General features: G+C 41.0%; 3 protein-coding genes across 3 annotated transcripts in view; 2 read left to right on the plus strand and 1 right to left on the minus strand.

Annotated features, from left to right (window-relative positions):
- The window catches only part of LOC138601900 (chondroitin sulfate N-acetylgalactosaminyltransferase 1-like), a 47318-nt gene extending 40464 nt beyond the window's left edge, over positions 1–6854 (plus strand). Inside the window, exon 8 of the mRNA XM_069673199.1 lies at positions 2837–6854. Within this exon, the coding sequence (XP_069529300.1) occupies positions 2837–3126 (290 nt within the window). The 3' untranslated portion in view covers positions 3127–6854. The remainder of the gene's footprint in view (positions 1–2836) is intronic.
- A 1862-nt stretch (positions 6855–8716) lies between these two features.
- spout1 (SPOUT domain containing methyltransferase 1) lies at positions 8717–15919 on the plus strand. Its single transcript, XM_069673627.1, has 12 exons — positions 8717–8787; positions 8871–8910; positions 9778–9891; positions 9980–10139; positions 10237–10326; positions 10412–10461; positions 12222–12352; positions 12718–12790; positions 12886–12984; positions 13088–13190; positions 14860–15007; positions 15258–15919. Exons 1-12 carry the CDS (start codon positions 8722–8724, stop codon positions 15342–15344), a joined length of 1161 nt encoding a protein of 386 aa, XP_069529728.1. The 5' UTR covers positions 8717–8721; the 3' UTR covers positions 15345–15919.
- A 2214-nt stretch (positions 15920–18133) lies between these two features.
- Positions 18134–23743, minus strand: LOC138601923 (alpha-N-acetylgalactosaminide alpha-2,6-sialyltransferase 6-like). The gene is made up of 5 exons (XM_069673239.1): positions 23675–23743; positions 22811–23002; positions 21506–21918; positions 21306–21413; positions 18134–19140 (listed from the first exon to the last, which is right to left on the minus strand). Exons 1-5 carry the CDS (start codon positions 23696–23698, stop codon positions 18954–18956), a joined length of 924 nt encoding a protein of 307 aa, XP_069529340.1. The 5' UTR covers positions 23699–23743; the 3' UTR covers positions 18134–18953.
- Positions 23744–24369: the final 626 nt, after the last annotated feature.

Below are 24369 nucleotides of genomic sequence, written 5' to 3' on the forward strand. Positions count from 1 at the left end.
CATGTCCTCTCCATCTGTATATTAGGTGAGGAATATTGGCTCTCAAGGCAGATTTACATCAATTTAGTTTCCCTCCAAAGTGAAATCAATGAGAGGCTAGAGGGAAATTCAAAGTGGTTTATTGTATCAGACACACACACACACACACACACACACACACACACAAACATTAGCATGCAAATGCTCTCACTAAGTTTGATACAAGAAAGAGAAGTAGAAAAAAAATTTTAAGGGCCCTATCGTCCACCCAGCGCAAAGCGCCAAATCATGCAGCGCAAGTGTCATTGCTATCTTCCACCCGGTGCAGTCGTCATTTTCAAGCCCAGCGCACACTGGCACCCTGTGGAAATAGCAAGTGATCCTGCGCCAGTGTTGGGTTTGAAATGAGGTGTGGTGCGGCAAAGGGATGGCGCGTTGCTATCTTGAGGACGCAGAAAACGACTGCGCCTTCGGCCAACAAAAACCTGGTCTACACTCTAAAGTCCATGGCGCAGTCTGTCTCTGCTATTTAGAGGGCGAATTATGGACATACATCCGAGAGTTCACACCAGGAGTCTGTGCTTGTTACACACACGGGGACGCACAGCAGCGCTTCTACTCATGAGGAAAAAGCAGTGTCGATACAGTTAAATAACATAATTTAAGGGACAGACTGCAAGCTTTGGTTTCCCTCGTCTCCTTAAATCAGGATGCTGCTTTCGGTTTGTTACTGATCTGCTGAGAAGTGCAGGAAGACGTGGACCAGCTCACCGCTGCCTCCACACACAGCTGTTTCACCTCAGGGAGATTCCTGCTCGAGCCACACACGTGCCAAAAACTACTGAGACCGACACAAAGCTCTCCATCGTGCGCGCTCATTCTGACGCACGCTCTCTCTCTAATACACGCAGAAACAGACACACACTCAGACTCACACAACTAAGAAGTAAGTTTATTACAATACTCAAATGTAACTACCTGTGGTGCTGACAATCGTGCCCACAGACATTAAAACACTGTCTTGTGTCAATTACCCAGTTACACACGCAGGAGACAGTACAGCCATGTGGTCCAGCAGCAACAATTAGTAAATAAACATTTAAAGCTGACCTTTCTTTGATGGTCAGCATACAGAACTTTAACATAAGATCCTGTCCATTTGGAGATTTAAATCATTAATGCTGTGCCTCGTGCCGACACAGCGTGCCTCTTTAAATTTTAGTTTCTGTTGGGCAGTGAGATAACTTCAGGGTTAGGGTTATTATGCTAATTTGAAGCTTCATATTTCATACTGTGTTACCTGTGGAGTAGCTTAGCATAAGCATAGCCCTGTCCCTTTAAGAAACCCCGCTCCAACAAGTCTGCTTTCTTCTGATTGGCCAGCTCTCACGCTGCACTTTGTGATGTCACAAAGTGCAGCGTGTAGAAAAAACTGTGTGAAACCTGGCGTTCACAGCAGCCTGCAGACTGAGCTGAGAAGCCTGGGGATTACTCCAACATACTTTTACCTACAGATTTGAAACTTCACCCACGTTTACTTTGGACATCCAACACTGTAACAACTTATATACAGTATGTCTTAAAATTTGAAACAGCATAATACCCCCTCTTTAAGAAAGTGCTATTTTAAATTTATCTACAATCTCTCCCTAATTTCATTTAGCCAACGTCATGTTCCCACTTGTTCGGGGACGACTGATTGAAGCATCAAATTTAGCATTTTGGCTGTTGCCATTTGGTTTTTTGGGTATCTGGAATGATGATCTTAAGACAACAAGGTGGACACATTTTGTTCCTACTCTATCCTTGTGAGTTGTCAATTGCATTGTAGCCATACCCAAAAGCATACCGGGCTTTATCGTCTTTAATCAGACTTCTTTCGAAACCAGTGTAGTCGCCCCCTGCTGGCCAGTTTAAGGCACTTCTGCATTTGCTTCACTTCTCAGACACAAAGGCTACGTCCCCTCCGTGGCCTAAGTAATGGCCTAAGCCTTCCCAGAGTGGTGCCACAGTAAAAAGCGTGGGGGGTCATGGACAAGTAAAAATTTTCTTTTTAATTTTGTGGAAAGGTAGTGTGTTTTGTTTGTTTAATCACCTTATAAACAACAAATGACAGGGTTTTATTTGAGACTATTTATTGGTTTATTACTTCCTATAAAACCTCAAGTTCTTGGGATTTCACTTTGTATGGATTTAATATTGATACACAGAGAGGTACGCATATTTTTAAACCTACACAGAGAACCAAGCTGGCTGTATTTATCACACAGACTTATCATATTCTAAGCCAAGTCTTGGTGAAAATTGGAACGAGTATGTTTCCCCCAAAATTGAGTTTTAAGCTCTGCAGCATCCCCACCGCAATATGTTATCTGTGTGAGCGTGTACACACAAACAACTGAACAATTGATCAGTTGGGTTCAGAATCCCGTCTTATCTCTGTTTAGCCCCGGAGCGAGAGTTAAAACGAGAGACAGAGACAGACAGAATAATCAAAACGAAGCTGCAGAGAGAGACGGCGTGTGAGCCAAAGCCGAGTAATTCAGACGTGTAAAGATGCAGGTTTAAACACGCCCGGTCAAGAAGTGCTCGGTACACAGCATCAGATGAAAGTTTCATCACCGCCCCCTCGTGAGACAACAGACCTGGCAGAGTGGAAAGAAAACTGATTATGATCACATACTGTCGACTCTAAACGGGACTCATCAGCATTCCTTTAAGAGGAACACAGCTCTGAAAACAATCCTCAGAAATGATTGCATATTAAAAGGTTTTTAATCTCCATTCAACACAACACATCCACTGATGGTATAATGAAGGTTTATACGCTGCATTCACTCTGCGCTCTTACCTCCAGGTGGTTTTGACATCGACATCAAAGGCTGGGGCGGCGAAGATGTCCACCTGTACAGGAAGTACCTCCATAGCAACCTCCTAGTGGTGCGAGCGCCGTCACGAGGCCTGTTCCACCTGTGGCATGAGAAACATTGTGCGGACGAGCTCCCGCCAGACCAGTACCGCATGTGCATGCAGTCCAAGGCCATGAACGAGGCCTCGCACGGCCAGCTGGGGATGCTGTTCTTCAGGCACGAGATCGAAGCTCACCTCCGCAAACAGAAACAAAACTCAAACCCCAAGAAGACATGAAGAAGGATGGTTGATTATGATCCACCACAATGACTGCAATCTGTCTGTTTATGGGAATAGCTTTTGGGTAATACACTTATTTGCTTTCTTGCTGACAATGCTCTCATCTCTTTGCTGTGAATATAGAGCTAGAGCCAGCTGGTGTTAAGCTAAGCTTAGCATCAAGACTGAAACAGCTAGTGTGCCACTTTCTGAAAAATGAAAAACGCTGCCTGGCAGCACCTCCAAAGCTGACAAATTAACATTTATATAAAGTGTTAATTATTCAGCTCTAATCCCTCAAAAAGCAAAGTGTTAAAAGGACAAATTGAGGATTTTTGGTGGTTATGTTCTGCACTATTTACCGCCCATAATAGTTAAGAGAAAGAAACTATAATGTTTAGTTTCCCTTGGACAGAGCCAGGCTAGCTGTCTCCCCCTGTTTCCAGTGTTAATGCTAAGCTATGCTGACCACCAGATGAGGAGGCACGGTGCTATGAGATATGCTAATGCTGCTGATGTAAGTGGAGGGAAACAGCTAGCTCGGCTGTGTCCAAAGGTTAAGAATAACATCCTCCTAAGAGCGACGGTTGTTTTACATGGTAAATGCTCTGCACTCATGTAGCTGTAGCTCTTCTAGTCGTCGGACCACATGTCACATTCACCCTTTCTACCACAAACGACAGAGGCAGAGGGCCAGTCTCCAATCAGCGACTAATCTCTACAGATACATAGAAATGTAGAATCTGTAGGCAGGGACGTGGATTTCCGGGAATGCAAACATCCTGTTTGAACTACGCTTGTTGTCCGAGTAATATTGACCAATCACGTATGAGCAGGAAAAACAGTCCGTGAGGAGACAAAAGCAGACCGACATCCCGGCTCAAATCAGCGTGATCTGACGACGATTTAGCTTCTTATTGATCTCTCTAAACAGACATCTGCATTCTAACAGCTAACAATCTGTTCTAGATCTGAAATTCAACTTGAGATGAATTCCCCTGATGCTGTGTCACGAAAGCCGTTCAGCGTTTAGATTTCCCGACTTCCTCGAATGCATCAGATCGCACCGACCTCCGTTCAACAAACGAGCATTTTAAAAGTTTTCTTCTCCTCTCCAGGACAGACCTGACAAAGCTTCATTTTTACTTCTTACAAATCTGCATCATAATGTTGAAATTTCGGCAAAGGTAAGGTCAGGTACCCGTTAATAACAAGTGTGTTGTAAACAATGCAACACGCTGGAAAGCAAGTCTTGATGGGAAGTCGATCATCGCTTACCGCCCGGCACTTTCACCGGTGTCCCCAGAGGCTATATCGTCTCAGACTATTGTCGATGGCTTTGCCTTCGGGAGAAATTTTGCGGCCCAAGGACACATGTAGCAGTCAGGGATCAAACCACCCACCTTTAGATCGGGACAGAGCTACAGCCGCCTCTACATTTTTCTTTCTTTACTGATTAAAGAAACAAAATATGATGAGTTATTTTGCGAGGTGCTGCTCGGCCGATTTTTTTCCATTTGGATAGAGCTGGAGAAGCTGTTTCCTTTTATTTCCAGCCTCTATGCTAAGCTAAGCTAACTATCGCCAAGCTTCATAATTAGTGTACAGTTATAAGACCTTTTTATTTTACTCACAACAAGAAAGCAAATTGGCATATTTCCTAAAATATCAAACAATTCCTTTAATGAAAAATGTGAAGACCTTTTTTACTTTTAAGAGACTTGTGGCACTTTGTTGCTTTGTTTGAGAGGACGACGTGATACTGTCATTTTTAAAAAGCGATTGAACTGCTCGAGGGATTCATCCACACAGCTGGAGTTGGACATTCATCAACAGATCTCCTGTCTTAAACGTCCTTCAACAACGTGAGAACAAATTCCTCTGTAACTGCAGCAAGTCCTTTCAGAAAGGAAACACCAAACTTTTCTTTTGAACTTGAGATATGAAGTCTCTCTGAACCGTGTGCCTTCTGTGGATAAGAACCCAAACACTGTCTCCTCAGGGTGGCTGGTGAAAATTGAACCAACACACAGGTTTTTATATGTAGACAAACAGGGCCACCTAGTGGACTGATTGTGAACAACATGCTGGTTGAATAAACAATGAAGGACTCTTTTAAAGCCTGGAAAGGCCTTGTAAAACGTTTTTTAATAAATTATTGATCATTTATCTTCATTCATTTATTTATGTTTGTTATGCATTTGTTTTATAAGATCATTTTTGATGCAGTTGTTGCTTCGACAGTATTATATGTAGATAGACAGACTGCTATTTATGACAGTATGTATACAGCCCTACTAAGACAGAAACCACAGAAGAAGTGAAGTTGAGAAAAAAGGTTTAAAAGTGTCAGGCTCGACGGCACAAAGTAAAACATACAGAAAGGTTATAAAGCTATCTCTTTTTAATAGGACTCTTTTACCCCTAAAACACAATGGCATAAAAGCCATATATAAATGAAGATAGTGAGCGCTGCCTTTGGATAAACTGTACAGCATGCTCAGAGAAACTGATGCAGCTAACAAGAACTCTTAGCATTAATCCATTTCATGTGGTTAATATACAAAAATAACTTTTGTTGAATTATCATTTACACTCTAAAGCTTGTAAGTGTCGTTGACATTTAAATTCATTCATATATGTGGTTCAAAAGTAGCCTAGCCGCACCAAATCACACATTTAATGTCAAAAATAAGCAGGATGCTAATGGCAGCTGTTTAGCTAGTTACCTGTAGCTAGCTTCCTTTAGCTAGCTGTTTTTCTTTTTTGTTAAATGTTAGCATGCCCAGCTTTCGCTTTCTTTACTTATGTGGACTAACAAATCCAGTTAATAAAGATTAATAATTTACATGTACAGGTAACAGTAAGGGGAAATCAATAAATTCACAAAGCTGCTATCTCACAAGCTAGCTTTCACTTGATTCTCTTAACGTTAGCCGTCTGATGAGCTGCATTTCTATGGCAGAGAGAGTGACTACATTAGCTTAACAGTGTATTTTTGCTTTTTAGGTTTGTTTTAAGGTTTCTGCAAATTTTACAAGATGTTTTTACAAACAAGTGAACCTTTTTATAACACTTAAAGACCTAGTTTCTGTGTTTTGTATTCGTAGGGAAGTAACCTATAGCCTAGGTGTTTGTCTGATTTTTGTTTTCTGGAAAGCCTTCAAAGTTTGAGACATATTTGTTCCCAAAATATAACTAAAGATACGTTTATTTTTCAGATGTTTAACTTAAAATTGTAAACTAATTTGTGTTTACTGTCTCATTACTAATTTGTGGATGACTAAAGGACAACAGTGTTGCTGTATTAAACTGTATTACAAGACAGTATTGCTGTTTAGTGTCTGATATTGACGATGACTTGACTAAAGTCAGATTAAGACTATTAATCTTAACAGTTTTGTTTCTGTCAATCAAACACGACTAGCAATCGTGAAGATTAGTTGTTACTGAGGAGTCACAGAAACTGGATGTTATAGGATTAGAGATGAAACTGTCATGATGGATCTTAAATTTCGTTTTAAACGTATCATCTTCCTCCGGCACTTCTTCAGTCCTTAGAGGCAAAACGAGCTGTATTGTGGTGGACGACCAAAGATGTGAAAAGAGGCACTTTTTGAATCATGTTTTTATTGTATGTCATTGAACATTCCCTGTAATAATTCATTTAATTATTTTCTTTACATTTCAAGTTATTTTTTTCACTTCATGTAAATGATTTGAATAAAACACATTTGTGCATTTTGTATGTTTTATCATGTTGTGGTAATTAAGTCTTAAGATCTCAATATTAGGTTGATTGTAAAACTTAGATATTAGAGTTTATTTATTTCTTGGCTAGCCTGTTATGTTGTATGTAATAATGTAAAATATCATTTTTGGGCCTAAGGACATATTTAGGAACAGCAGTCTGTAAAACCCAAATCTTCATTAATGTGTTGAATGTGATATTGTTCTGCTTATTTTCACAATCAAAACATTTATTGAGTTGCTCGTTTAATTTTTGCCTTTTTTTAATTGTAGTTTTGTTTCATTTTTTTCTCACATTTTTCACAGAAGTATTCACCTTTTTAATTATGACAAACTCAGCAAGGCCGGTTATGTGATTAACTGTGAGAGAGCCACATTTAACACCTTGGGCCTCCTTACAAAAGTCCTCTTTGTTAAAGCTTTACAAAAACACAGAATCTCAATAAGTACTTGTTTTTCACTGGTTATGAAACAGACTGAAATTAATTCTGATGCCTCTATATGAGCTACAAATGCAAACCAGACCATCAGCGACAAGATTGATTATTTCTATATAGTTATTTTTAATGCCTGAAACTGCTGGCGGGGGGTAGGTGTCAGACGAAGTGATTAGCTACATGCTGCCTTTGTTTACACTTTCAATGACAAAGATTTAAGGTGAGTGATACATATGACTGTATAAATGCAGAAAGCAGAATCAGTTTGTGTTGATTTTGGCGCCCCCTGTGGACAAAGCCGTACCTCTTATCTCTGTTGATTTTGTCCTGTACAAAAATCTCATCATGCTTTCTTTAACAGTCATATATATCACTCACTTTAAATCTTTGTCATTGAAAGTGTCGCATTGAATTTCTGCCTTGGAAAATGTAAACAAAGGCAGCGTGCAGTTAATCACTTCGTCTGACACCTACCCCCCGCCAGCAGTTTCAGGCATTACAAATAAGTATATAGAAATAATCAATCTTGTCACTGATGGTCTGGTTTGCTTTTGTAGCTCATATAGAGTCATCAGAATTAATTTCAGTCTGTTTCATAACCAGTGAAAAACTCCTCACAGGAGCTTTAACTACTTTAACTTAATTTAAAAATTTTGAAAATGAAAATATTTACACTTGAAGGATGTGAATGCAGAGGAGCAGTTCCATCCTCGCTCTCTGTCAACTGAACTCCGAGAAATAATAACAACATTAATAATCACATTTTAAACCTTGCTCGAATGAATAGAAGTTTCATATTTAGTTTAAATTATATTTATTTTTATATTTGAGTTTACATCAGGATGAAAAAAAACAGCAAGGTCCTTCTTTTAAAGCTTTCAATCATAGGACAACAGTACAAAGATGCTCTGATATACAGCATTAGTATATGGTTTATTATTCATCAATAAAGACATTACTTTGTGTTTGTCAATCCCTAAAGCTGCCATGGTCATATTTAAGAGAACTCCCTACTGTCAGTAAGTTAAGGAGAGGGACTTTAGTTTACAATATATTGTAAGTTCATCATCAACAGCAAATCTCTACAACTTTAGGGGTCTGTACTAATAGTTTTTAGACTTAAAAAAAAAGTATGATTAATTGATGAATATGATGAACTATACGTCAAAGAAGTTGTAGTCCCCACCAACTACGTCCTTGAGGGAATGAGAAGATCAGGATGAAGGACATACCGGACTTTGGTGAGAGTGGACAAGGCAGGAAATATCTGGTCAACTTTGAACAAGTGAACGGGACTGATGAGAAAAATAAAAACTTGACACTGTAAAGAATACTAACTCCAGAATGCGGCAGTAGTGCAACACTGGATGCAAGCTGCCGGTATAACCCAAAGAAGAAGAAGAACCCGGAAGTAAATAAACTTCACATGTTGGTGCGTGTAAAAATGTCCGCCGGCGTAGCAGCAAAAAGACCCAAAGTTGTATCCTCTCAGGTACCGTTACTCGATTATTTTACATTAAAAGCACATTGTACTTTTCTTTGTATCAACTATAATGCGTGTATTGATTTTCACAGCCTGTAGAGAGGGTGGACTGGAAGAAAAGGAAAACGGAAAGTAAGTGAACAGCTAACGTTAGCTACATAAAGCTAACAGCTCTCAGCTGCATGCTTATCAATCTGCGTGTTGGTTTTATACATATACGATGTCAATGTTAACGTGCTTCCAAGTGTCTATGTTTGACAATGGATGTGTGGGTTTTGTTGTTTGTTACAAATTGTAATTATGTCAGCAATTTTAAATGTACACATTTTTACCATGTGTGTAGTAGAACAGCATTAATCAGAATCAGAAATACTTGATTTATCCCCGGGGGGAAGTTGGGCGTTGCAGTTGCTCTGACACAGAGAAAGCATAGAGAAATATAAGGCATACAATAGAAGTAAGAAAAATATGTGCATTATATATACAACAAAATAAGAGATAAAGATAAGGCTTAAAGGTTGAGCAGCGGATCTACGGTGATTTAAATATGAATGCCAGAATTAAATACAATTGCCCAAATTAAATATAATTGCCAGAATAAAGTTAAATGCAAAGTAAGAGTTATGATGCAAAGAGTTATATGCATAAGGCTTCTTTACAAATGAACAGTATAAGGCAGTGTTTATGTCAACATATTGCACAGTTGAATTATTGCACAATTATCCAGCTTATCTACAGTAAGAGTTCAGTGCATATTAATCTATCATTTATGGTTATCTGTAGCTCTGTAAAATGTCCTCTTGGACGGTAGTTTAATTATAATCATCAGTTTAGCTCCAGCACTGTGGTCCTGGAGGTCCAAAGTTGAGTCAAATAAGAAATCTAGTTACCTAAAGTTATTTACTTGCGACCCCAACTAATCTTAAATACTTATTTATCTCCGGTCTGTTTACATATCCTAATCTCTCACCAATGTCACCCATTCTTAAACACTAACAGTAAAAGAGACTCAGAAGCAGAGAAAAGAGGCCAAGCTGATCAAACAGTTGGAAAAGCAGAAGGAGCTAGAGGCGGCAGAGGCTGCAAAACCTGGCTGGAGCCAAAACAAAAAAGGTAACCTTATCATCATCTCCCGGATTGCTGTTTGCCCCTGTACCTGTGATTGTACTTTAAATGTGTGATCTGTATATGTACGTGTTAGGTCGGGCTTACACAGTGAGCGTGGCTCTGCCAGGGTCTGTCCTGGATAACGCTCAGTCCACTGAACTCCGTACGTACCTGGCCGGACAGATCGCTCGAGCCTGTGTGGTGTTCTGTGTTGATGAGATTGTTGTGTTTGATGAACAAGGAGAAGATGTCAAGTAAGTTACATTAAGAGCTTTAATTTAATTGATTAACAGTCTTTAAATCATCTGAAACGAATACAGGAGATTTTGATGTTCTCTCTTTGTCACACAGGAGTGTTGAAGGAGAATTTACAGGTGTTGGGAAGAAAGGACACGCTTGTATTCAGCTCGCCAGAATACTTCAGTACCTGGAATGTCCCCAGTGAGTAGAAATGTTATTCTAATCAGATCGACAGTATCAGCGCTCTTTGTCAGATTGTGTGATTACAGATTTTCTTCTCCACCAGGTATCTGCGTAAGTGGTTCTTCCCAAAGCATCAAGATTTACAATATGCAGGTAAAAGTCCATATTTTCTTTTAATTTATAGCAGGGGTATTCAAAGTCTGACAGTAAGAGATCTCTGACAAAATTGAGACGACTGTGCCCTCAAAGTTTCACTGCAAAAAGCCGAATTTGCTTTTGGCAGTTTCTGTTTGCAATGTACTCATGGATGTACAGACGGTTATTATTGCATAACTTTGATACTAAAAACTATTTATGAAATAACGTTTCGTTGGGAAGAATAAATCACAGTGAATAAACGCACTCTGTTACATGTGTGATTTCAAATTTGAATGGGTTATGTCACTGAGAGGGAATATAATGTTTAATGCAAAATACAGCAATTTGAATATGTTTAAAGTGCCTCTCTGAGTATCACTTATACCCCTTTCCCATCTAAAATTAGCGTGTTGACGCAGGTTTTTCAGACCCTGGAAGACCCGCTTGTAGATGCTGATTGTCTCTTTTCCCATCGCCAGTGAAGTATACTCCTGTCGGTCTCTTTCCATCTCTTCCATCATTGTCTGACGTCACAAACGCACCCGTAAACAGTGAAGATGTTACGGTGGTTAGGTCTTTATTGTATCTATTACTCATTCAGTCTATTTATCAAACTCTGCGCCGACAAATTTTGAACGATGTTCGAGCGCTGCTCGGACGGAGACGGGCGGAATTTGTAGCTGAGATGACGAAGAGTCACAGAAGTTACCGACGGAGCATAGCAGAGAGGGGGCGGAGATTAGCGCGTCGACACGGGTTTTGTGTTCCCATCAATGCCAATCAGAGCCGAGGCGATAATTACCCGGGTCTACAGCAGAGTCATTTGACCCGGGTCTGAATGCCGATTATAGCCTTTCTCACTAAGCAAAAAAGCCGGGTGTTAGCAGGTTTTTTGACCAGTGGGAAAGCGGCTATAGTAAATAGGCTTTGTCTAAGTACAGCCTTGTCTTGTTATGCAATTATTAATTAAGTGAACCAAATACAACAGCTACCTTTGTATTGTTTTTAAAGGGGTCATATCTTTTGAATGGATATTCTTATATTTTTCATGGGATTCCCATTTTTTGTGTGTTTATTGTTCACAGTGAAAAAGTGAAAAACTGCATAATTCCGTGTTTTTCCAGAATCACATGTTTAAAAAGGTCGCCTCTGAAATGGGCCGTTCAGAACAGCTGCAGGTTTCTACGTAGCACCTTGCTTTGGCTGAAATCGACCAATCATTCACCGTTATTTACCTCAGGCTGCCTTCTTGCATTAGCTTGTGGTCAAGTCGTTGTCAAGATTTCAACTTACCATTCTGATACCTCCTGGTGATTCTGGCTCGTACATATAAGGCCGAATAACTGATCCTAGAGCAGCCTTTCTACAACTTTGGAGTGACAGTGCAGTGCAGTACAGCTGATCCTCCACATGGGGGACGGGCTACGTGGTCAAATTTGAATGGTAAAACGGCTTGTTCGTTTCAGGAGGAAGGAGAGGCTCCGAAAACTAAATACCATAATGTATATAATTTTTAAAACGAAACAAACTTTACCAACATAATAGAAAATTGATTTCATAGCTAAAATATGTCCCTCTCCCTCTACGCCAAAACATTTGTCACTTTTAATTAAGATATTATCTTTCTTTCTCACAAAATGTATACACATTTATCTGTCATGCTGTTGGAGCAACCCTCTGGGGTTGTATCCGGTTGAAAGTAACAACAGGGGTCCTTCAAATGAGGCGAAAAAAGGACACTTGTTCACAAGGTATTGGTCTCTATTTTCAACCAGGTTTGCTGAACCCTTTAGACTCGCCTCACCACATGAGGATAGACGATGAATCAGAATACCGGGAAGGAATAGTCCTCGACAGGCCGGGCAAACAAGGAAAAGGCTCGTTAGTGAACTGTGGAATGAGAAAGGTGAGTGTGTCTTAACAGAGTAGAGGTTATCGTATTCTGATGAAGTAACTAGGAACAAAGATATTAAAACAGACTGTAGGGCTGCAAGTAAGGTTTATTTTTTAGTCCTATTAATCTACTAGGTTCTTTCAAGATTAATTGAGTATAAACTGTCAAATAAATTGTGAGATGTGCACATTAAAATATAACCATCATCAGAGTTTGATTTGTCCAAAACCCAAATATTTGTGTTTACAATCATAGAAGAAAAAACAGCTTATTTTTTTCAGTTGTTGTTTAAAAAATGACCCACACAATTAATTAACGATCAGTTTCCTGACCTGCTGTTAGAAAAAGCTCTTATAGTCTGAATTTTGCTCCCACAGGACGTTCGGATTGATAAACAGCTGCAGTCTGGACTTCGAGTTACAGTCCAGCTCAATCAAACCCAGAATCAAGGTAATCTCCATCACAGTGTCTTTTTATAATGTTTTTTACTTTATTGAAGTTCTCACTTCACCTAAGTCATTGTATCATCTTTCCATCATCCTCAGAGAGCAAACTATATAAAGGTGTGGTGGTGGCTCCTCACATGCCCAGGACTGAAGGAGGCCTCTACTGGGGTTACAGTGTCCGCCTGGCGTCTTGCCTCAGTAGGTTTCCTGTGCTCACATTTCTCTCCCATCACTCGAGACGTGTTCTAAATTAATTGTTAGAATCCAGTTTGAAACTTGTCTTGTCTTTTTTGAATTGCAGGTGCAGTCTTCACAGAAAGCCCACATAAAGAAGGATACGACCTGACTATTGGCACGTCAGAGAGAGGCAGCAACCTGGACCAAGCGACACTGCCACCATTCAAGTAGGCTCAGAGGGACTTTCTCCTTAGCCATTACCTACTTATATTTTTTTAACCATTCCTGATCCCCAGAGGATTAATTCTAAGCCTTTAAAAAACACACACTGGGGCGGCTTAAAGCGTGTTTTTAAATAGCGAAACAAAAAAAGTAAAACATGCGCTAGGTGTAAACAAACCGCGTGTGCTTCAAATACACACACATGGTGCTGTTCCGCCCTGCCGGCTCTGCAGTTTACACAGACGCCGTTTTGCTTCTGTTACTACCTCCGATGCCGGCTCAGAGGCGGGACGACTTCGCTCCACCATTCAGCCTCCGTGCGTTCTACATAGAAGACGAAATGTAACAGAGGCGTAATAATCCCGCCTTCAACTGGCAGTGTAAAAGGGTCGTTCTGCCTCTGAGGTAGCAACAGAGGCAAAACGGCGTCGGTGAAAACAACTAATGAATGACTTCCCAGAATTGCCAATGTTTACTGAAACCTTTATTTCTCAGCCTCTGAAGCAGATAGAAACATCAAATGAAAACTATTGGATAGCGTAAACCTTTGGCATTCATTGTAATGTCTTGCCTTTCCCCTACAATCATTAACATTTTAAAAAACAGGGAATAAACAACAAAACTTGAACTGACTGAAAATGTTTATAAATATGAAAAATGTAAGTTGCTTTGGATGAATGTATTATTATCCATCATCATCAGACATTATTATTAGAATTATAATCATTATCTGAATCAATTTATTACCACATTATCATTATTATTATTATTGTTATTATTATTATTATAACCTCCACGTCATTACATTGCATTCTGTCGAAAGCCTCCGCGTGCTCCGCCTCCTCCTCAAACATCTCTCTCATCCACTGAGCCCTGGCTAACGGGTCAGCAGGCATGTCAAAGTCTGGCTCTAAATCTCCAAATCTTTTTTAGAGCCAAGTGCTACAATTCCCATAAGGCATTTCACCTTCCCCGTGTGTATTTCAGCGAATCACAGTGTATCTCATCGGTCACATGTCTCGAAACCGAAGTCATGATGTAAAATGCGCTCATGTCGCATCTGGCTCTAAACGAAGAAGCACGCATACTTCACACCCGGTCTTAAAGACATATAAACACATGTTGCATCCGGTCTTAAAGCCATATACACACATATGTTGCATCCGGTCTTAAAGCCATATACACGCATATGTTGCATCCGGTCTTAAAGCCATATACACGCATATGTTGCATCCGGTCTTAAAGCCATATACACACATATGTTGCATCCGGTCTTAAAGCCATATACACACATATGTTGCATCCGGTCTTAAAGCCATATACACACATATGTTGCATCCGGTCTTAAAGCCATATACACACATATGTTGCATCTGGTCTTAAAGCCATATACACACATATGTTGCATCCGGTCTTAAAGCCATATACACACATATGTTGCATCTGGTCTTAAAGCCATATACACACATATGTTGCATCCGGTCTTAAAGCCATATACACGCATGTGTTGCATCTGGTCTAAATGGGTTAATATGCTGCCTTGAACATTTACCTCTTGCTGTACCTATGCACAGTCCCACAGAGCTGCATGACTGTAAACTGTTAGTCTTGTTATGCCATTAATGCAATTTTATCATCTTGGTTAGTGATTCCAACCTTTTTCCAACTTTTTAGGCATCTGCTGGTAGTTTTTGGAGGTCTTCAGGGATTGGAGGCAAGTGTGGATTCCGACCAAAACCTGGAGGTGACTGACCCCAGTGTGTTATTTGACCTTTACTTAAACACATGTCCCAGTCAGGGCAGCCGGACCATTCGCACAGAGGTAAGGGCAAATTATATGAGCAAACTGCACTGATCTGAATATCGCTTGAATATCAGTTTGCTTTGTGAATCGGACCTTGAGACGGAGCAGATAGCGGGTGCAAATGATGCGCAATTTATGGTGCTATCAGCGGCCGCAGTTCTTCCTTAGTGAATTCCGTTTAAGAATGTATAAAAGTTTAACTTTGTTTTACTAAATGGTTTAACTTGCATCCTCTCTGCATCACTTCTTCCTATTTTCTTCTCAACAGGAGGCCATCTTAGTTTCCATGGCGGGGCTGAGACAGAAGATCACAGCTGCCTTCACAGATGTTTCCAATGGTTCATTAAAGAGTTAGTGATGGAGGACGCTAAACAAAGACATGCTGGCAGACATTAACTCGTATTCACCATGTGTTTCATTTTCATAATTGGAGTTAGCATTTCTGACTGCTCAAACAGCTTTCACCTCAAACATCACACACAGAAGCGTATCAGCTGCAGGTGGTGCGAGATAAGTGTCACAGGTCACTTGTGTTGTTGGTCATAGTTCAGTGTGTCTGAGGCCATGTCCACACGTACACGGGTATTCTTTTTCTCTGTGCTTTGGCCTTTCGTCCACGCGTTTTAGGTCACTTAAAACATATCTTTTGTAAAAACTGAGTTTCCATGGAGACGTGTCATGTTGGCCGCGATTCTTCTTCTTTGCATGACCGTGTTATATCGCCACCTGTTGGTTTGGCACTCTCATGACAGCGCTTCTGTTGTGTTTTTGCGTTTTCGTTTGGACGGGGATTTTTCAATAACCGTGCTTGTGTGGACGGGTTTTGTTTTTTAAACAAAGGAGGCAAAAACTAATTCCCGTGTACGTGTAGACATGGCCTCAGTTTCTGAATGGCTCAACAAATTGTACATATTTAAATAAAATTCTATCCACGGGCTTGAACTGACTTGTATTTTTTTCAATTTTTCTTTGATAAAAGGTACAGAACATTTCATCGTGTTGAGACCAGCACAACTTAGATGAACAAATGTGTCACAGTTGGCTTTATGAGAGAGGAGATTAAACACAAGCCTGCAGTAAGAGAGAGTCAACCATCTTGTTTTCTTTAAACCTAATTACATTCATGCAGGAAGGATTAGTTACAGGCCAGGTTGTATCAGATTAAACTGTTATAGAGGTATTAACTAAACCTTTTAGCTCATTTTGAAGCCTGTCGTTTCTGACGCTGCTTTAATTTCTTCAGGATTTATTCAGTGGTGTTTTATAACTGTGGTGGATTAATGATTACAGACTGAGTGTGTCATATCCATAAAATTAGAGCATCTGTGTTGTAGATATTGACAGTGTTATTTATGGTCCTCAGTTCATAGTGAAGTAAATGATAATGTTGATAAAAAATGAGTTATTTAATAAGCTTAAATCATATACAGAAAATACTGGAAATTTCAAGGCGAATATTAATAAATTTAGCAGGCAATTTATTCTTAATTATGTAGTACAACAGTCAGTGCAGTCTATATAATTTAATGCTGTTGATTATTGACTTTTTCATCACTAATCAAGCACATAGCGTGCATATACATGTAGATAAAGGCAGCTATTAAATGAATATTGTAGTTTTCTGCTTCCACAATCAAATTTGTAGTTTAATCGTGCAGTCCTTAAATCAAAAATATTGATACGTACCACTAAAATGCATTCTGTGGACTTTTTGAAATGACTCTGCATGCACCGGAATACAGACGAGGCAAAAATGTAATCACTACTAATAGCTTCAAATTGTAAGGGTGTATCAAGTGTAACATTACGAAAAGTAACCGTACATAAAAAGGGATTTAGGTGTGACTTTTCGGCACTGGCAGTAAGCAAAAATGAAGGCTTGATGAACCAGGAGGCAGAAGTCTTTGCAAAAAGAACTCAAGGTTTTATTATTCAAAAAATGGAAACAAAGCAACCAAAGAAAGCCCCAGGTAAACTAAGATAAATCAAATAAACTTGAAACAAGTGCAAAAACCCAGCCTCACAGCAAGCTGTTTCCCCCCAGTCTATGTCTCTTTTTATACCTCTTCTGGCCCCGCCCTAATTGGACTGACACATTGTAGGGGTAAGGAAAACCTGAGAGTATTATTCCCACTAAAACGACAGAAAAACTAACCACAGCACGGAAAGCCCATATTTTAAAGTGGGACACCGAAAACACATTAATACAAATCAACAAAATAAAACATGATTTTTAAAACCTGTTGTATTCACTCAGTTTTGTTGAAACAGAAAAAAAACTCTTCACAAACCGTCCCTTCACCCGGAAGCAGGACAGCCCCCAGGCCCACGCCCGAGGCATCCGTTTGAACAATGAAGCGCTGGCTGAAGTCCGGGCTCTGCAACACTGGGTCATTACAGAGGGCATCCTTCAGGTCAAGGAATGCTAGTTCATGTTTTTCTTCGCACAGCAGTTGATTAAGGCTGGACTTCCTGGTGAGGTCAGTTAAAGGGGCTGCACGTGTGGCAAAGTGGGAAACAAAGCACCGACACCACCCAGCCAGTCCAAGAAAGGACTTGAGCTCTTTCTTGGTTCAGGGACGTGGACAATTCTTCACTGCCTGCACCTTGGCTTGTTGGGGCCGTATCACTCCACGGCCCAGCTAACAGCCCAAATACTTGACCTCCGGTTTGGGCTGAACTGTCAAACCGGCCTGCTTAAGCCGCTGTAGAATCTCTCCCAGATGATGCATGTGCTCCTCCCACGTGAGGTGGAAAATAACAACGTCATCCAGGTAGGCAGCGGAGAAGGATTCCGTTCCCTCTAAGACCCGGTCCATGAGCCGCTGAAACGTGGCTGGGGAACCCAGTTTACCAAAGGGCATGACTGTAAACTTAAAGAGACCCTGGGGAGTTCGGAAAGCTGTGTACTGTCTGGCCAGTAGCCTTTACATAAATCCAAAGTCCTGATGTACTGTGCTTGGCCAACAAGCTCTATAAGGTCATCCAGCCTTGGAGTGGGATATGCATTAAACCCGGACTGAGCATTCAGTTTACTAAAGTCAATACAAAATCTTATCGTGCCGTCCTTTTGAAGCACAAGCACTACAGGACTGCTCCACTCACTGTGTGACCTTTCAGTGACTCCTGATGACAACATTAAGTCCAGTTCCTCCTTTAAGGCTGGGACCAATCGCTCTGGGATCTTCTGACGGACCGGAGAAGGATCATCCAGGATGATGCCATGTTCCAGCACGGTGGTGTAACCTGGTTTGTCTTGGAACAAATCTGTGGGAATAATGGCCATCAAACTGATCCGTTTGATCCTCCTCAGTCTTTACAGCCCTGACCAAGAGCTGCTGGCTAGCTTGAGCAGCCTTGGGTCTCCATTCCTTTAGAAGATTGATGTGATAGGTCTGCTTCTTTCTGCGATGCTGTGGCATATCAAGCTCATAAGTAGCAGGACCCATTTACCTCAGAACTTTAAAGGGCCCCTGCCACTTGGCTAGCAGCTTGTTCTCTGTGGTGGGTAGAAGCAAAGAACCTCTTGCCCTGGCTGGAAAACTCTGGCCTTTGCCTTCTTATCAAACCAGTCTTTCCGTCTCTTTTGAGCATCCTCAATGTTTTCATGTACCCGAGTTGTCATCTTCTCCAACTTTTCCCTCATTTGAAGAACATATTGGAGGACAGGGACTGGCTGCCTATTAGATGGCTTGAGGGACCTCAGCCAAAAATAAGTGAAAATCCAAAGAAAAAGAAACGAATTGGACGCTCAAATGAAGGCAAACGTCTAAAAAGGAAAGCGACCGCCAGCGAGGAGTATTATAAACTTATATTCGCTTCTTTTTCCAAGCAGCTTCTTCGTTCTCTCTTCGAGTCCTTAAAATAGGCGTCATTCATCGTGTCTATCTAAATCTCATTCAAGGGAAGTTACAAAGAAATCCCACTCAAAGCGCACAGAGAGATCTCTTTTATAAAAGTCTTTTCACCATTTGGGGTGAGTGAAAGTGATGTTGTACAGCTTAGCCCAGCGTGCAAACACCTGTTTCTCTGTGATAAAGCGATGGTGGCCCCCTTTGCTGGCGTTCTCGTTGTACACATAAGTTGAACATTCATCAGGCCCCCTGGGCTCGTAGTAGTGGTAGGGCATCTTCTTCGATCCAGGTTTTTTTCTAGAAAAAGAAGTGTTTTAATCAGTTTAACAACAAGATTATCTGGGATTATTATAATGTGGCAACTAATGGATTGTTAGAGTTTTAAGGGCCAGTGTGTAAGATTGGGGGATATACTGGTTAAAATGGAAAATACTACTCATTAGTGTGTTTTCATTTATATTTAATCACCTGAAAAAAGTTATTTTTTTTACCTTAGAATGAGCTCTTTAACTCTTTAAAGGGGGGGAATTATGCTAACTTCAAACTTCAAATTTCACTCTGTGATACCTGTGGAGTATCTTAGCATAATTTACAGTTAAAAAAACTCAGTCAGGTCTGTACTTTTAAGAAACCCCGCCCTTACACACACGCTTTCTTCTGATAGGTCAGCTCTCTGAAGCATGCGCTGGCTGCACTTGATGACGTCACAAACCTGTGTGAAACCTGCTGTACACATTAGCCTGCAGACTGAGCTGAGAAGCCTGGGGACTTCATATTTCACTCTGTGATACCTGTGGAGTACCTTAGCATAATTTACAGTTAAAAAAACTCAACATTTTTCTCACACTGGTGCTCTCTGCAGGCCCTCATACAGCCTCTGCCTGAAATCACTCAGTCAGCTCTGTCCCTTTAGGAAACCCCGCCCCTACAAGCCCACTTTCTTCTGATTGGCCCACTTGTGCAGAGCTGATGATCAGAGTGGTGGAGTAAAAGAAATTTCCGAGGCAGACTGAGCTGCTGGGTCGGCGTGTCCTGGTTGAGAGGTAAAACAGTCCATGTTGAGAGCAAAAGCAGGCGGAACATAATGCGCTGTAATGATATCCCGACTCCCATCAGCGGCTATCTGACGATGATTTAGCTTCTTATTAATCTCTGTAAACAGACATCTGCATGCTAACAGCTAACAATCTGTTCTAGATCTAAAATTCAACTTGAGATAAATTCCAACACGTCAGCGGTCAGATTTCCCGACTTCTTTGAATGCATCAGAAATGACCAATCCGACCTCCGTTCAACAACTGAGCATTTTAAAAGTAGTTTTCTTCTCCTCTTGACGACTGACCTGACAAAGCTTCATTTTTACTTTTTACAAATCTGCAACATGATGTTGAAATTTCGGCAAAGGTAAGACCCGTATATCACAAGAAAAACGGGTTCTTTTCCTGTAAATAATGCAGCACGCAGAAAAGGAAGTCATGACTGGAAGTCGTTTATCGCTAACCGCCCAGCGTGTTCACCGGTGTCCCCAGAGGTTACATCGTTGTCAGACGATAGCCGATGGGATCTGAGATTGTCTCAACATTGACATATGAATCAAAGGCAGCCAGGCCCTAAAGCATACTCTAATGTCCTCTAGATGAGAACAAAAGAACATCATGCCGTATTGAAGAAGACTTGAAACCAGCGACTGAAACCGTTTTATCATTATCTGAGAGGGAGGGTCATTTTCCCACCTGGTTATGTCACTTCTGCCTTAACGTCACTTTTGAAACCAATACCCCTTTCCCACCTAAATATAGTGTGTTGACGCGTGGTTTTTAAGTGGAGTATACTCCTGTCGCTCTCTTTTCTTCTGCGTCACCGTCTGACGTCACAAACACGCCGGACACAGGTCAGTAAACAGTGAAGATGTTACGGTGGTTAGGTCTTTATTGTATCTATTACTCATTCAGTCTGTTTATCAAACTCGGAGCGATGTTTGAGCGCTGCTCGGACGAAGACAGGTGGAATTAGTAGCTGAGATTACAAGGAGTCGCAGAAGTTACCGACGGAGCATAACATCGCGCCGGAAAGAGGGCAGAGATTACTGTGTCGACCTGGGTTTTGTGTTCCCATCACTGCCGATCAGAGCTGAGGCGATAATTACCTGGCAGGGTCATTTGACCCAGGTCTGAATGCCGATTGTAACCTTTCCCATTAAGCAAAAAAGCCGGGTGTTAGCGGGTTTTTTGACCAGTGGGAAAGCAGCTCGAGAGGCTACTTCCACTTCTCAGATACAGTTTATGGTTTCTACGGTACCCCGGAACGGACAAACAAAACACTCTGGCTCTAGAGAAGGCTTCTCATATTTATTTTCCAGTCACCTTTAGGTTCTTCTACTGCTCGGAAGGAGAGAGTTAGAGGAGTGATTGTCAGTTGGATTTAATCTTTAATCTTTGGATTAGTGTCATCACTATACTCACACGCAGTGATTGGGTGAAACCATCCCGTAAACTTTGATATTATCACAAATCTCAATGGCCATGACCATGGTGAACCAGCCTGTGCTCAACCACGAGTGAGATTTTTGTCTGAGCAAAAGAAACCAAATGGAAAACAGTGTTAGTGAAAGTGTGGGGCTGAAACACAAATACATTGAATTTACACAACCTTATCTTCTCACCTGTCTCGTCCCGTCTCCCTATGAAACAGATTATCAAATCTGCGCATCTTGCTGGGCGTGACACTGAAACAAGACAAGTTGCTGTAGGTTGTACTGACCCTCTGGATCACACTGTACAAGGTGCCTTTGGCATCCTTCCCTATCTTGTTCGGGGGTCCCCAGAAGATGATCACAGGGTTGCCGTCTGTCCGTTGCAGGAACTCATTAGGCCTGCGAACCACCCTGAACACACTGGAGTGGGCTACGACCCTCAGAGTGGTGCGGTTCCCCACGTCAGTCTCGTACCCCATCGTGGGGGCATCGTTCATACGGATCACACACTCCGTACGGTCGATCTCTTCTCCTGCTCCAGTGCCCAAGATGTGGCTGGAGCTCGTCACCAGCGCACACTTATGACAGTGCAGGGACAAATTCTGAAAGGTAAAGACAACAATACACTTTTCAAGGTAATATCCATTATTAATAGTGTGTTGAAAATAAAGTCCACGATTGTACAATGAGCTCACACTCACACCTACGGCAATTTAGCATCACCAATGAACCTAACGAGCATGTCTTTGGACTGTGGGAGGAAGTACCTGGAGGGAGCCCACGCATGCACGGGGAGAACATGCAAACTTCGTCTGAACCGGGGTTTGAACTACGAACCTTCTAGCTGTGAGGCAACTACGCTAACCACTGCACCGAGAAGCCAAACCCTGAACCCTAACGGCACCTGATGCTTACCAAAGGTGTGTTTAAATAAGAAACAGTTGAGCATCTACCATCGCTTTATGAGTTTGTGTTAATGCAGTGAATAGCGATCAGTATAAAGTGCTTTGGTTTTTCTGAAGACTATAAAAGTGCATACGCACTCACATAGAAGAGGTGCAGTCCATTAGCAATTACTCAACCAAGATGAGAAATGTGGAAAAACCTGCTTAGCATTTACCTTCGAAGCACCACATAAACGCCAGCATGGCTCTATACTCTTTGTGTAGTTATGTAAAGTATAACCAGATTCAGAAGATGTTGCAAATATAAAAGGCTCATGGCAACAACAACCTCACACTTCTGGAAACAGTGAGTAGTGCTTAGATGGCTGCTTTCAGCCTCAGATTATATACAGTACAATCTGTTTTAATCATGACTATGATGAACAAGTACTGCGCTAACAGGCAGAATGAAAGCTCAGATCCAGAATAATTGGTGCTACATTTGAGGTGTCGAAGATAATTCCCTTCTGTTCTGTGTACATGCATACTAGTATTCCTCATCTCACTGCAGTAGAATGATTTCTATGTTTGCATACAGCCCATGATGTACCTTGTTCCCACTGATTGGCATATATTCCCTTCTGCCAACCCACGCCCTCAGATCTGTGGTCACACGAGCATGCTTTGTGGCCAGGGGGATGGGAGCATGGACGTCATTGCTAAGATTGTTAGAGCCATACAGGAAGAGGAGTGTCGTCAAGATGAAGATGGCAGCCAAGAACACCATGTGGCTCTGTTGTCCCTGCAATGTAAGCAACAGTGGTGATAGATAGATAGATAGATAGATGGATTCACTCAAGTAATGCACGTCATACTCCTCCCTTCCTTTTTACAAGGTTATGGTGCTATTTACTCCAGAACTTTCCTCATGAAAGGTTTCATTCAAATTTTCGATTCTGCATGCAATGACCTAATAAAATTTACTTCCTCATTACAAAGTAAAACAACCAAATGGTTTATAACCTAGAGCTGAAACCATTGGACAACACATATTATTGATATTTGCATGGTGACATTGCACCAGCGGGCTCTTGCGTTTCCATGGCACCAAATGGATTGGCGGGCTGGGCTGAGAGTCCAGGGCTGTTTTTCACTACCAGTCTGTCCCTGATTGCAATCTAATGCAATCAATAACATTTGACAATATAAGTCACAGAGCTACAAAGAGAGTACTTTCACTTTTGGTACCTAAAGCATTTTATTCTGTATCTAAACATGTTCAATCCAGGACTAGTATTTTATACACTGAGGTGTTCAAACTTATACAACAGAATCCTCTACCACTTTCGACTACGAAGCTTTCATTATACTGATGTGCAAGACAACAAATACAACGAGAAGAAAAAGTGAACTCGTAGACATTAAAGACAATGACAATCATGCATGGATGTAAAACGGTATTAGAAAGGCTTACCTTGCCGTTGAGCCTGAGCTTCATGCTTTCTGATCAGTACCAACACACTGACTGTTACTATCTCTCATCATACCTGACAGGAAGAGAGCGAACGAGCGTCAACATCCAAATCTATCTTACCTAGCAGGGCGGAGTCTTGAGATGATACGTAGATGGAAAAATGCAAATGTAACAGGTGAAAGAGAGGGGAAACAGGTGTGGTGGCTTCAGCTATGGTGAGTGAACGGATATTAGTTTCTCAGAGTGAATCATGCTTGTATTCAGCTCGCCAGAATACTTCAGTACCTGGAATGTCTCCAGCGAGTAGAAATGTTTTTCTAATCAGATCGACAGTATCAGCGCTCTTTAACAGATTGTGTGATTACGGATTTTGTTTCAACGTATTAGCAGTTCCTGTTTGCAAAGTTAAGGGGCTTAGTAAGTTAGTTTGTTAAGTTAAGGAGTTTAATAAGTTATAAGGAGCCTTTTTTTAAATTTCAAAGCAGATTTATGAAATAACGTTTCCTTGGAAAGAATAAGTCACAGTGAATAAACGCACTCTGTTACATGTGTGATTTCCAATTTGAATGCGTTATGACACTGAGAGGGAATATAATGTTTAATGCAAAATACAGCAATTTGAACATATTTAAAGTGCCACTCTGAGATTTATCACATATCCTCCTTTCCCATCTAAAATTAGCGTGTTGACACGA

This window comes from Semicossyphus pulcher, unplaced genomic scaffold, assembly GCF_022749685.1.
Source record: "Semicossyphus pulcher isolate SPU_LCO1_2020_fin unplaced genomic scaffold, fSemPul1.0.p SCAF_22, whole genome shotgun sequence".
Classification (NCBI taxonomy): Eukaryota; Metazoa; Chordata; class Actinopteri; order Labriformes; family Labridae; genus Semicossyphus; species Semicossyphus pulcher.

Coding starts and splice junctions, on each gene's coding strand:
- LOC138601923 (XM_069673239.1), bottom strand. CDS start 23,698: ATGAAGCTCAGGCTCAACGGCAAG. Junction 21,919..22,810: donor TGCCAATCAGTGGGAACAAG/GTACATCATGGG, acceptor TTTACCTTTCAG/AATTTGTCCCTGCACTGTCA. Junction 19,141..21,305: donor GTTTCACCCAATCACTGCGT/GTGAGTATAGTG, acceptor TTCTTTTTCTAG/AAAAAAACCTGGATCGAAGA.
- spout1 (XM_069673627.1), top strand. CDS start 8,722: ATGTTGGTGCGTGTAAAAATGTCCGCCGGCGTAGCAGCAAAAAGACCC. Junction 10,140..10,236: donor GAACAAGGAGAAGATGTCAA/GTAAGTTACATT, acceptor TTTGTCACACAG/GAGTGTTGAAGGAGAATTTA. Junction 13,191..14,859: donor GCGACACTGCCACCATTCAA/GTAGGCTCAGAG, acceptor CCAACTTTTTAG/GCATCTGCTGGTAGTTTTTG.